General features: G+C 34.2%; 1 protein-coding gene across 9 annotated transcripts in view; it reads left to right on the top strand.

The window, feature by feature from the left end:
• ZNF236 (zinc finger protein 236) overlaps positions 1-13,647 on the top strand; it is a 72,676-nt gene that overhangs the window by 10,078 nt on the left and 48,951 nt on the right. For all 9 annotated transcript variants that reach the window (XR_007908599.1, XR_007908598.1, XM_051812664.1 and 6 more), the window contains exons 3-7: positions 488-652; positions 2,930-3,108; positions 6,262-6,386; positions 9,611-9,783; positions 12,454-12,600. Coding sequence is in view for 7 of the 9 variants with exons in the window: in XM_051812664.1 (XP_051668624.1) it covers positions 488-652; positions 2,930-3,108; positions 6,262-6,386; positions 9,611-9,783; positions 12,454-12,600 (789 nt within the window). In the remaining 2 variants the exon portion in view is untranslated. The remainder of the gene's footprint in view (positions 1-487; positions 653-2,929; positions 3,109-6,261; positions 6,387-9,610; positions 9,784-12,453; positions 12,601-13,647) is intronic.

The raw sequence follows: 13,647 nt of genomic DNA on the forward strand, positions 1-13,647 counted from the left end.
ATTTTTAATTTTAGCTATTTTCTTTGACTTATAAAATATTCAGGTAGATGAGGAAGTGTATAGGTTTCTTTCAATCGAATTTTCAAAGTGATTCTATATATTAGCAATAAAAAGAAAATAATACTTATATTGATTAACTGGACCTCACTAATAAACTAATTTAGTATGTATGTATTAAGCAGTAGATTAATGTCATCACTTTAGCTGCTTACAAGTCAAATTTAGGAAAGAATGAGAAAAATACAGATATGTGCTTAAGACTGGACTGACTTTTTAAATGAAACTTTTGCCACAGGTTGCATCTGTAATATGAAGCATTTAATTTCTTTTCCTTGTTTTCTGTTTCACAAAGCTGGAACTACTTGAACTGCTCTTCTGTTTTTAACATTTTGATTTGTATGGTTATATGTGTCACCCAGGGTATATGTAATTTTGAATTAATGTAATTAATGACTTTTGTCTTAATTTTTGTGATTTTAACGAACAGCCTCACCGATGTGACCAGTGTCCGATGTCATTTAATGTTGAATTCAACTTGACACTTCATAAATGTACTCACAATGGCGAAGATCCTACCTGTCCTGTGTGCAACAAGAAATTCTCCAGAGTAGCCAGTCTGAAAGCTCATATAATGCTACATGAGAAAGAGGAGGTAATTCATTAAATGTCATAACTTAAATTTTGAAAAGACATGTCATAATAGTTGTATTTAATCCCCTACCCGTATGCCTTAGATTGGAAGAGTGAATAAATTATTTGATTTAAAAGAAATAAAAAACTTTTAGTGGGGAGACTGTTTTAATAATAGTTACAAAAATTAATAAGCTGGATATAACTAAGTGTTCCCATCGTGTCTTTGTTAACAAAGAGAATCTGTGCATGTTTGACATATATATAAATATTAACTGATTGGTTATTTTCAAATACTTTTATTTTGAAGATATTTCTGTGACTTCATCTACATAAGCCCACATGTAATAATCTGGGTGATTGTGTTTATGGCAGATGTCATGGTGAGGCACTCTCACCATCTATAGAAATAGAAGAAGTTGTTCCCTTATCTACAACTCCCACTTCTGTTTTTGAGTGGTGGTTTCGCTTCAAAGTGCTTTGTCTTTCTTTCCCTCTCAAAATTTAGTTTTCCATTTTTATAAGGCGTTGGTTGAATTCTTAGCAAACAGTTAATACACAGTGGTGTTTTGCACCCTTTATAGGCATTACTGCATTATTGCAGTTGCCAGAGTTGATTGCACTGCCCAAAATACCAAGTTTTCAATCAAGTAATTGCTCCTTCTCCCGTGAAGGCTTTTTTAAACTTAGACTTTATGTTGGAGAATTGGAGCTAAAGAGCTGTTATCATCTGGCTTCTGATCGTAAACATAACAGTGGTATATTTCTCCATGCCAACTGCAGACAGCTTTGCAGCAGTTTTGACCACTACGTTTGGGATAATAGGCCTGTTTATACTTGTCTAATCCAGGCAGGGTATCCCATGTGTAGAGATTGTGTTCCTTCTTTAATCATGTTTTAGTTCACATTTTGTCACATACACAGCCAAGTTAAGTGGACTTGAGTACAATTTTGTTGCATGTTAATATATCTATAATGATACATGGCTTAATGGGTATTATTAAGGGAACTTGATTTATAAATGGCTAAAAACATCAGAATAAGGAAACTAAGCATCAAGAAAGACACCTGAGAGTGATTTTTGATATTCATTTCTGCCACTAAGTGATTTTTCATGCACTTCAGCAGCTCTAATTTTGATACTTGGTGCAGATGTCAGAAGAATAGACTGTGTGATGCCTTCTAATTTAAAATTCAATCTGCAGTTTGAACATTAAATTTATAAAAATATGAGTACCTTTCAATTGCTAATGAATGTATTCTTATAATGCCCAATAATTTTATGATGAAACAGAGATGTACGTAACAATTCACAGAGAACTGCAGGAATAACTTGCCCAGTACTTTTGCCTAGGACCTGTAGGAGATCTGGAATTTGAACTTGAAGCAGAGGTTATTGACCATCTGAAGTTATTGATGTCTGAAGTTATTTATGCACACCAGTGAGGAACATTTAACAGAGATAATAGATATTTTTAGACATTTAAGCTTAACTCTCAGCTTAGATTTTGTAAAATAAAGATGGAATGACAAATAAAAATTAAGAATTTTGTAAAGCAAAAGGAAGTCAAGAGCTTTTAGTTTTCATTGAAATAATATTTGACTTTGATTCTGCCTCTGAATTTCAGAGAAGTGACAATAGTTTTGCATTAAACATCAGAAGTTAGTTTCCATTCTAAATGTCATAGAATAATAATATAACTGGAAAATGGTGTGTTTAACACTGCTGTAAAATTAATGGTTTATCTGTCAGAAGTATTATGTGTCCCTATTAATTTCTGTCAGCTTTTCTGTGAAGATATCTTAAGAAAATTCAGTACTAACTGTGGTGGGATTACTGTTTAAAAATATAATTTTAACCAGTAAAAGTGAGAAATCCCTGACTCTACATTTAAGGTGCTTGTGGTTAGAAAGTAGTATTTGTTACCAATGTTTCTGTAGACCATAGTGTAATGGCACTGAGGTAAGTTTCTGTGTGTGTCTTGAATCAGCCTACCAAGGAAATAGGGACTGGTGATGGTGGTACTGAAGTGCTTGCTGCTGCTGCCGTGTGAACTTTTTTCAGAATTCAGTTTCAGTGGAGTTTCTTCAAATATAAATATTAATATAATCTTACAGTGATTATTGTTCATGGTTTATATATGGGACTCATAAAATTTTTTTGCTGTATACTTTTATTGCTGCTTGCTTCCAGCTGACAATGTCCATAGAAGGATACATTAATCTGCTTGAGCAAAGCTTGTGTGTGTACTGCTCTTTGGGAATATTTTTAAAAATCAGTGTCTATTATCTCTCTCAGAATCTTATCTGTTCAGAATGTGGAGATGAATTCACTTTACAGAGTCAGCTGTCCATACACATGGAAGAACATCGTCAAGAATTGGCAGGCAGCAGGATCCACAGCTGCAAATCTTGCAAAAAGGAATTTGAAACTTCCTCGCAGCTAAAGGAGCATATGAAAACTCACTATAAAATAAGGTGACGATCACGGGATTGTAACAAAATGAGCAGATGCTAGTTTTATGGTGATAGCTGGGAAAAGCAGGAATAGCATTTCTAGTCAGCAAAATACCATGATTGATGCAGATAATTTCTTTTCTTTGCTATGCCATTATGAAATGGCATTTGCTTTTTAAAACTTTGCTTAAGTTGGTTATTTTTGGAGGCCTTCCCCCCCCCCCGTTTTTGTATTTAGGCACACATAGTAAGCATAGTTCATCTGCTAGCTATTTGTAAACACGGGTTAAGTTTTTCTGATGCAAAGTGGTTTTTTGAAGTGTGTTTATGATTTTAAAGGCTAATAGCAGTACATCGAAGCAAATGTATATTAATTTTACATAGCCTTTATTTTAATGACAAAAGTTCTCATGATTGCCTTCTGCAAAGAAAAGTTGTTCATTTCAGTTTAATTGTTTTTTGCAAGCGGTCCTCATCACAACCTCCCATGAGTTTCTTGTAAATCTGAAAAAGCACAAAATGAAGGTAAAAAAAGAGGCCTGACAAATGCTGTTCTTATTCTTGGTGGATATTTGTTCTGTCCTTTCTTTCAGCTCTCTAGTTTAACTTTACTTTTAGGAATGCGAGAATTTTTTTAAGTTAGAAGGAAGAAAAACTTAGTTCTGTTGGTTTAGTTTATATATTAAGAAAGCCTAAAGTCTTGACTAGTGATTTCTCTTAATCTCTTCTCAGTTTCTGTAAAAAACAGATGGGGAAAATTACCTATCTAAAACCAAGAAATACTGGCTATTTCCAGTTCTTTTTCTTAGCAGATGATACAGCTTCTAAGATCTTAATAATTGTGTTCCAGAAGGTTGAAAAAAGTATTGTTGTAGATTTCCATTTGCAAACAGAAATTTAAGGGTTTGAAGAATCAAGTTATGTTTGTATTGGGTTATATAAATGTACCATATTGCATACAAAAATCATTCTTGTTGTGGACGTCTCCTGTGTAGAGATGAATGAAGATTAGGATGAATAAAGAATAGAGTGAATATAATATGATGGTTGTGATTTTGAGAGAGTATTATGTGTGCCCCATGCTGACATAAAAGACATCTAAGTGCTTCATGATCATTTGTTTATTTTCCTAAGCATGGATTATTTCTGGATTCAGAACTTTCTTATATGACATTCGTCTTATTCATCAGTTCAGATGTAGAAACGTGTTGCAGTTGTGTTCCATAAACTGCTGTCTGTACTGGTGCTGTGCTGTCCTTTAACCAAGGACCAATACAACCCATGTATATGAGCAGGGTTAATGACTTGATTCAGTGTTCCCGCTCCAGTTCGTCACAAAGCAAATGCAGCTCAGACCTGTGTTTCACAGAAATAATTTTGAAAGGAAAAATGTGAAAAATGTGGAAATTCAGATTTTATTGTTGAATGTGAAAAGATTAATTAATGAATTACGAAAAATTAATGTTTGGTTTAACTCAGTTATGTAGAGTGTATTTAAAGTTCAAAGACACACATGAATTTGACTACTGTTTTTCAGTGTAAAATAAGCTTCAGAGATTTTTTAGGATTTAAAATTATGAAGAGCTTTGTTCCTTTAAGTTTTTTTCATAGAGCGGACGCACTTTCATTGCCAAAAAGGTAATAGTTCTCTGAATCATTTGTATTCAGACTATTATGAAGTTTTTAAATTTAAATTTAATACTAATTTAAATTCAGTACCTAGCTTTTGCTGAAAAGAAAATGGTCATTCTGACTCTAAATGATGAAGTAATTTAGAAGATGATCTGATCTTTAGTGATTGTCCCTACAACTACCTCCAAATCAGATATTATTTTTGTTCTTAAAGTGCTGCAGATACAGTGAAGACATATTGCTCATCAAAGAATGCATTCTGACAATCAGGCTGGTCTAGATCTGTCCTCAGGTGAAAAGAAGAGGTTGTAACATCTGTGTTGTTCTCTCTCCTTATCTTCAGTTTTCAGTTGACTTATTGTGGATACTTTTTAAAATTTTAGTAGATATAATTAATATGTAAAATTAAAATATATTACCCACACTGTGCTCATTCTTTAAGATTATAAAAGGACTTTAAAAATACATGTAGTTTTTTTTAAGTAATTGGAAGGGAAAACGTGCTTTCCTTTAAATATACACTGAACATCTATGTTCTCCTAGAGTGGAAAGATGCAGCATTTGAGAAGTTTAATGATTTCTTGTGTTATGCACAGACTATTACTTCCCTGCTATTTTTTTCTGTTATACAACTTGTCTTTCAATGTGGTGGTGTGCTTTGCACTTTTACTCCACATTAGCTAATTCTTTCAGTTGTTCATAAAAACACCAGGTATTTAAAGTTGTTTAATATCATCTAGAATTAAGCAGTACTGAGAAGCTGGATTAATGTATAGGTGTTGTTACTCAGACAGTATGGAAGATAATTGAATGCTCTCAGTACTGTACTGGTTTGCCCGCTGCCTTGTGGCTTCTGCTTGTTTTCCTGAGTTGTTGTGATGGTCTGCAAAATCTGGTTTTTTTTCCTTTTTTTTTTTTTTTTTTCAGTCAGTTTTCCACATTGCTGTTGACGTTTCTCAGCAGCCATTTAAACTAGTTAGTTTGATTTTTAGAGAAATGAGTTTGGGGAATTTATATCATCTGTTATTATGGTTCTGTGGAGAGTGTGATTTGCGTTTGAGGGGCAGGGGTGAGTATTTGGGTTGTTAAATTGTTAGCTTGCTCCTTATAGACTTCAGCAAGTGCATTGAGACTCAAATTCATGAGATTTTCCTATTCTAGTTAAGAATAAAGGACTTGTGTTCAGGCAAAAGAAGCAGAGTTGCACAGAGTTGAAAGTTCCCATAAAAATAATATTTGTGAAGTCACTGTATTCTTCTGGCAGAATATACTCTGAAAATGTCTCTAGAGAGCCTCTAGGGTGTATCCATTTTTATTACAGAAATAACTGAAATTCTTGGTGCATGTAGGTCCTTAGAAAAAAGCTGATTGCATTGTTCTTTTAGTATCATTATAGACTTTGGTTTTTCACTGTTGCAGCTGATACTGTATGTTGTTATCAAGTTTACACTATGCTAAAAATGATGGGTTAAAATAAAATCATTAAAATAATGCTTCATATTAAAATTATTTAATTATTTAATTTTATTTTTTTTATGACAGAGTATCAAATACTAGATCTTACAACAGAAACATTGACAGAAGTGGGTTTACCTATTCCTGTCCTCACTGTGGAAAGACGTTCCAGAAACCAAGTCAGTTAACACGACATGTTAGAATACACACAGGTAAGGCTGTGGAAGTAATTATTTAATTGGCATTTGTTTTACAAAATTCAGTGAACCTGCGAAATGCTAGTCTTTTTCTCCCTATTGGGACTTCAAATGCTATCAATACATTTCACTCATTAGATGCTGTTACCTGTTGGTTTAAAATAAACTTTTTTTATTTTCCTCTGCTTAGCAAATTTATATGCTTTTAAAATTTCTGTTCATATAATCGGAAACAGTTAAAAAAATTAAAGTACTCTATAGGTTTCATTTTTTACCAAATATCAGTTTTGGTACTTGCAGTTTCAATGAGCCCTAAAACGCGAATCACTAGGTAAGGGTGAGTCAGCTACTCCAAGTAAGATCTTACATACTCTAGAGAGCAGGTTCTAAAATTTACTATCCCAAAAAGAGTGAAAGTGCATAAGAACTAATAATACTACTGAAATGGTGGCCTTGCATTTGTTTTTAAATTGATTTATTTGAAATTGCAAAATGGTCTTGGGATGCGATAAACCTAGATTGTAATTTTGGTAATTGAAGAAGTGCAAGTGGCTGTTCAAATTTCCAGAATGAATAGCAAATGGTTTTTTCTAAATTGCTGTCATAAATATGTGCGCGCTTAACCCTTAAGCGGTTGAAATAATTGAAAAATACCAAGCACAAAATAAAAGTTTTGAAGTTTACAGACGACTAAGGGAATAGTTCTTAAGTTTCAACCAGCTATACATCGTATAGCAGGAGTTAGTCCTTAAACAGAACCTTTGCTGGAGGTGTTTCAGTGCTATGCAATATGTATGTATTTTTCATATATATTGAATAAATTGCTGTTTGTCTAGTTTTTAGCTAGTTCAAATATGCAGTTACATAAGTGTGCAATGTTGTTTGTATTAACAGTCGTTTCAGGCAGAGATGTGATGAGTTGCTATTTACAAGAATGGCTTTGTTTACCAAGGAGAAATAAAAATACCATTGCATGACTCTTTCTTAAGAATCTTTTTAAGTTCAACAGATCCAGTTATAGAATAGTAACACAAGAGGTCACCCTTGTACCTGCTTTTAAAAAATTGCTTCAAACAAATACCCCGAAAAAGGTCAGCGAGAATTGAGTATTTTGGAGTCTTGACTGTATTTGATACATTATTTTAGCTTATTCTAGTTGAAATTAAAGAAACAAGGTAATAGTTGGTTAAGGATGCTTCTTTAAAACTTCAAAAAGTTCAAGCGCATTAATGGTTCTTTAGAAGAATAAAAAGACATTTGTGTACTGGGAAGCCAGAGACAGAAAATGCAGTCCCAATCTGCATATGACAGTAGATAATTTGAAGTTCCAAGTAGCTAACAAATGCTCATTTAATTTGTGAATGACTTTATTATTCTAAACCTGCAGACAATCTGTGTGGTATTCAGTTGCTTGAGGTACTGTAACTGTGTAGGAAAGGACAACTCTACTGTAAAGAATTTAGAATCCCCAAGTTTTTAATTGTTGAAAGAGCCTGTCTGTGCTACATGTGCAGCATTACATTAGTGTCTTAATTTGCAATACTATTTTTTGTTTGTAACTAGTCATTTCAAGCACTTACACCCTTTTGGGAAAAAAATTAAGTCTCAGAGGCTACAATTCCCATACTAATAACTAAGTAATAAGCCCCTCATTCCTCCTCTCAATCTGTGTTTTAAGTTATACTTGCGGAGTACAGAAATTCCACATTTCCACAGTGGAATTAAGATTTAGTTTCTGTAATGAGATTTACTTAAATAGGCACACTTAACCTGAAGCAATACTTCTCTGTGTCCACCAGCTCTTAGTGGAAGCTAAGCCTTTTACCTATGAAAGCCCAGCAGGAATTTTGTCATTGTATTTCAAGATGTGAATCAATGTTCTTTGTCTTAAAAACTAAACAGATCTTAAAGCATCTTCAAAACTCATAAGCAGCAGAACAGAAAATATATATTCCTTCAGTGAGTTAAATGCTATTTCGAAAAATAGCTGCCTTTATTCCAGACAACGTGAATTTAATTAAGAATTAATAAGTGTACAGTAGATGTAATTACAGTTATATAACCAGAAGTCATATAAAAATATTTGTTACAGCTGCTTTAATGTACATTATCTTTAGTGCATGGTAGTACTTACTGGTGTAGCAGACATAATGTACAGAATGCTTGTAATGGTTTTGCTAAAGAAATTTGCAAAGGCAGTGTTTTCAAGGTGTTGGAGTTACCTCAGCTAAACTATTTAATTAAAAGGAAAAAAGGGTAATACTGAGTTCATGGCAGAAGTTCCCAGTAGTCAATTAAGACACGTTTGTAAGAAACTGAAATTTATTCTTAGTATCTGTATGTTTAAAATATGTAGCATTGTAATCTGTTTATGCACTTCTCTTATGTTCTGTCACCTACAATTTCTGCGCAGTTTTTCGTGCCTAATCTGTGAATGTACAAATAACTGGAAGAATGCACAACACTGAGATCACCAAAATTGGGAAATTGTGGCAGAGCATTCCTGTAGCAGTATTGCCTAGTTTTTGTTTAATGTTCAATAGCAATATGAGCATTCAGAGTCTTAAAATTATCTTCTGAGTGGGATTGTATGATATCTCGTATAATATTTTATTGCATATTTTCAGTAGATGGTTGTAAAGAGTGAACGGCTGTTAATATTTATTGGGGAGTGGGAACCATAGGCCATCTTCTGCAGTGTTACTGTAAGACTTTTTGATTTTTAAACTAAAGGTTAAATTTTTGATACTTATTTATTACTGTCCATTTATCCTCTGGTCCCTCTGTTTCAGTGGAGATATATGCATTCTATACAATTTGGTATACAAGAGTGATGTATGTGGGTTTGTTGTTTCTTTTCTTCCCCCCCTTTTTTTTTCCTCCAGTGATTTTGCATAACAGCTTCTGAGGTCTTCCAAACTACAAGTCGAGAGAATCCATTCTAAATAATTGCTTTGTATAGATTTCCTTCATTTTAACCATTTTAGCTGATAATCATCAGCTAGTTCACAAAACTTTTTCATAAGGCTACATTGTCATCAGAGTAGGTGCAGAGGTTGGTGGCTAAGGTAAACAATTTTCCTTGAAAACCCACTAATAAAATGTGTTTGCATGTATGTACAGATGTCTCTAGGCAAGGTTATATTTTAGCTGCTATAATTTTTCTTTTAAACACAGGAAACTGCTAACGCTTATTGGAAGCTCCTTATGCGCCTCTTCCTCTTCCCTTTCCCTTGCAGGTGAAAGACCATTCAAATGCAGCGAGTGTGGGAAAGCCTTTAACCAGAAGGGAGCTCTGCAGACTCACATGATCAAGCACACAGGGGAGAAGCCCCATGCCTGTGCCTTTTGTCCCGCAGCCTTTTCCCAGAAAGGCAATCTGCAGTCGCACATACAGCGAGTGCATTCGGAGGTAAACACAGTTAATTATGCCTTGGTACTGACATGTCCTGTTCAATTGTTGCTGTTCCTGTGCGCTCCAGTGCTGTCTGCAGCCAGTATAGATTTACTGCTGTAGTATAGATTGGAGTTTGCTGGTTTGACCAGCGAGCTTTCCTAAATTGCTTGATCTGAATAAATGTGTACTTAGGAGAAGTAGCAAAACCTTCATTGGCCATTGTGTTTTCAGTACATGGATAGATTAGAAAGTAGTGGGTTTAGGTGTATAAAATGTACCTGTGTCTGTCCTGGGAGAATGAGGACTAGATTCAGATGAAAGTAAGCCAAAAGCATCAAAGCAGAAAATGGTGAAAAATTTCAAGGCCAAACCCACTAACTCCATCGTAGAGCTTACTTGCCATTTATCTTTGAAGTATATGTCTTGCAACCTTTTTCAGGAGTTTTTTGGTTACAGGTAGAAGAAAATTGCAGAATAAGATAAAAATTGTTGTCTCAGATCTCTTTATGCCTGTTGTTCTTCTCTGTGATAGACAGGTTTTTAGATTCAAAAGGTACTGCTATGATAAAGTAATGCAATATTCTGAGCAACATAGGCTGTGCAACTTTGTTCAGTAATTTCCTTACTGACTTTAGTGATTTTTGGTTGGAAATACCCATAGAAAGGGACCTAATTTTGGTTTGTAAGGTATGAAGTAATAGAGGCAGCTGTTTTTGCATTTTTTCTTTTTCATGGGTGCAGAATAGCATCTCTGTTCTCACTCTTCCCCTAACTCTGTCCAAGATTTGTGTTCCCGTTTTCCATTTTTGTGTTACAACGGTAGATATTTTGGGGATTTTTTTTTTACTAAGGATTTTTTAGCATGTTAGTTTCTTCCTTTTAGGATGTGCCTTAGTATATGGATATGTCTTAGTAGTTTGTATTACACTTGGTTATATTAAATCATACAACTTTGAGTCCTGTGTCCAGTTCTGGGCCCTTCAGTTCAGGAAGGACATTGAGGTGCTGGAGCGAGTCCAGAGAAGGACAGTGAAGCATGTGAAGGATCTGGAGCACAGGTCCTATGAGGAGTGCCTGAGGGAGCTGGGATTGTTTAGCCTGGAGAAGAGGCTCGGGGGGACCTTATCACTCTCTACAACTACTTGAAAGGAGGTCGTAGCCAGGTGGGGTTGGTCTCTTCTCCCAGGTAGCTAGTGATAGAACAAGGGGACATAGCCTCAAGCTGTACCAGGGGAGGTTTAGGTTGGATATTAGGAAGAATTTTATCACAGAAAGGGTGATTAGGCATTGGAATGGAGTTTCCATTGAAGTTGCCATACCTAGAGGTGTTTAAGGAAGACTGAACGTGCCACTTAGTGCCATAGTCTGGTTGACAGGATGGTGTTCAGTCATTAAGGTTAGATTTGAGGATCTCAAAGGTCTTTTCCAACCTGATTGATTCTGTATCTTTGTGTGACTAGTCGTTTTCAGAGTTCACAGCTCTCTGTATGTGATAGCTTTTGCTACATAAAAAAATACATCGACATTGATTTCATTGATTACATAATTTACATTTACTTTTTCCAAACCAGATTGTTAGGGATGAAGTAAAAAATATTTTTTACTTTTTTCTCTGTTACTCAGTTTTTCTGTAAGAAAGAAACAAGCTGTGGGATAAGGTGCTTTAAATAAAATTCTACCTCTTGATCACATCCTATGCTTCTGTGGTCCTGAGCCTACATTTTAGCTTTGGGTAATTTATTGATTTTTTTTTTAATTTTTTTTTTTTCTTTCTTGGTCTTGCTGTGTTTTCTTCAAGCATGCATGGAATTCTATGAATTCTTTGTTTTATCCTGAGAAAATTACAAAATAACATAGGTGATAATGAATTACAGACTGTTCTCATTTTGTAAGGCTACAACTCTGTTGAGCTGTAGCAGTATTTTATTCCTTGATGTCTCTTTTTGAAAGTCTTGTTAGCAGGTCAGTGTCAAAAAATACAAAATACCATACTATAATGCAAGTACTTCAGTGTGTTTTCTTTTGAATACTTTGTTGCTCCCTTTATATTGCAAGTCCTACACTGGCTATTACTGCTGTGATAGACTGAGAAGGGGAAGTGAGGAAGGTTGAACTCTGCAAATTTATCTGTTTTAATTACCTTAACGCCTTGGTCTGAAAGTCCCAAACAAATTGCTGCTGGTCACTTTCTTATTCTGTGTGTTTTAATTCAGTTCAAACTACATATTAAACTTCCCTACCCTTCACTGTGTTGGTTTTGTCTGCATTTTTTTGTCTTTGTATTTCAGAACGACCTTTTGTGTTATGTACGATGTTTCATCTTCTGACACATCTTAATTGATAAAGTTGCATTTCAGTTTTGCTTCTAAGTGTGGAACAGTAGGAAATTGTAAAGAGGGAAAAGTCTGCAGTGTCATTTACGAGATGACATTTGTTGTGCTGTCTGGTGCTTCCCAACGTTGAGAAGTGGTAATAGGCAGTTATAGTCATGCATGTAGATTACAGTTGATTTGATATCCAAGATATACCAGATTAATTTCATTAGTAACTTGAAAAAATTAAACCATTTTACTCTCATAATCCCACAGTATATTTGTTATATGGATAAATAATGAAACATATACTTGGTAAATGTGGGGAAAAATTACTTAAATTTTTTGTGGGTTTTTTTTTTTTTTCTTTAAGGTGAAGAATGGCCCTACATACAACTGTACAGAATGTAGCTGTGTCTTCAAAAGCTTGGGTAGTTTAAATACACATATCAGCAAGATGCACATGGGTGGTCAACAGAATTCTGCGAGTGCTTCAACAGATGTATCTCATGTTACAGCAGTAAGTTTTGTTTGGTATATTTTGAAAATGCCTTTGAGAGTTTAATCAGGTCTATATCTTAATTCCGATAATTCTTTGGATAGGTTAGAACTTATAGACCTGTAGCTTCTTTTGTCTTTTTCATGTTTTGTGTGATTTCTGGTATTAAGTTTCAGGATTAAATGTTGGGAAAATGTAAATTGGCAAAGTATATGCAAAAAAGGATTTACAATTTGAGGATTTGGTTGAAAATACAACAGTTCAATTCTAAAATGAAGTAAAGTATAATTCTGGTCCTTACAGATTATGTTAGCCTCCCAGATAATATAAAACTAATGGGGAAGTTTAAGTGTAACAGTGAAATTTAGAACTATTGAAATAATATATTAGTTGCCACACATTTTCAGAAATTGTTTATATAAATCTAGTCCATATAAATGCATAGTGGATCCTTCTGTGTGTTTCCAGTAATTTGTTTTAAATGTTAGCTTCTTACATGGCAGATTATAAAGCAAAACTATAGCTTTATTGGAAGTACTGAATGTTTTTCTTTCTTTACCCAGATACAACTAAAATTCAGAAAATGCTTCTGATTTCAGAAGACTATTCTATTTTTTGAACCAGTACATATTTAATTTATCATAGTACTCTTTTTTTCTTTGAATAGAACTGCCTTTTTTACCTTTATTCCACTCTGTTTTGCTTAATTCCCGACTTTAATGGTCACAAACAAGACCAGTCTTCGAAGAGGAGGGTTAAAATTTGAAGTTTCAACTTCATTGTGCAGCTGTATCTTGTTGAAAACAACTGTCTAGTAATGTTGTTTGGAGCACCAGTTTTTTAGATGCCATTTCCTTCTTCATGTTAATTCATTAAAAAAAGGCTAATGTGACCTATTTGCTTGCAAATACTTATATTCTCTGTGTCTTTTTGTGCATTTCTGCATTCACAAGCCTAATCTTAAAAGCAGGATGGTAGAGAATTTCTTTATACTACCTCATGTTTGTTTTTCCCGGCTAACTGTGTTCTTATTGTTTTGTTTTGCTTAAATATTTTGCATTTGCCTAG

This window comes from Manacus candei, unplaced genomic scaffold, assembly GCF_025592945.1.
Source record: "Manacus candei isolate 608988 ecotype Guabito, Panama unplaced genomic scaffold, ASM2559294v1 h1tg000088l, whole genome shotgun sequence".
Taxonomy (NCBI): Eukaryota; Metazoa; Chordata; class Aves; order Passeriformes; family Pipridae; genus Manacus; species Manacus candei.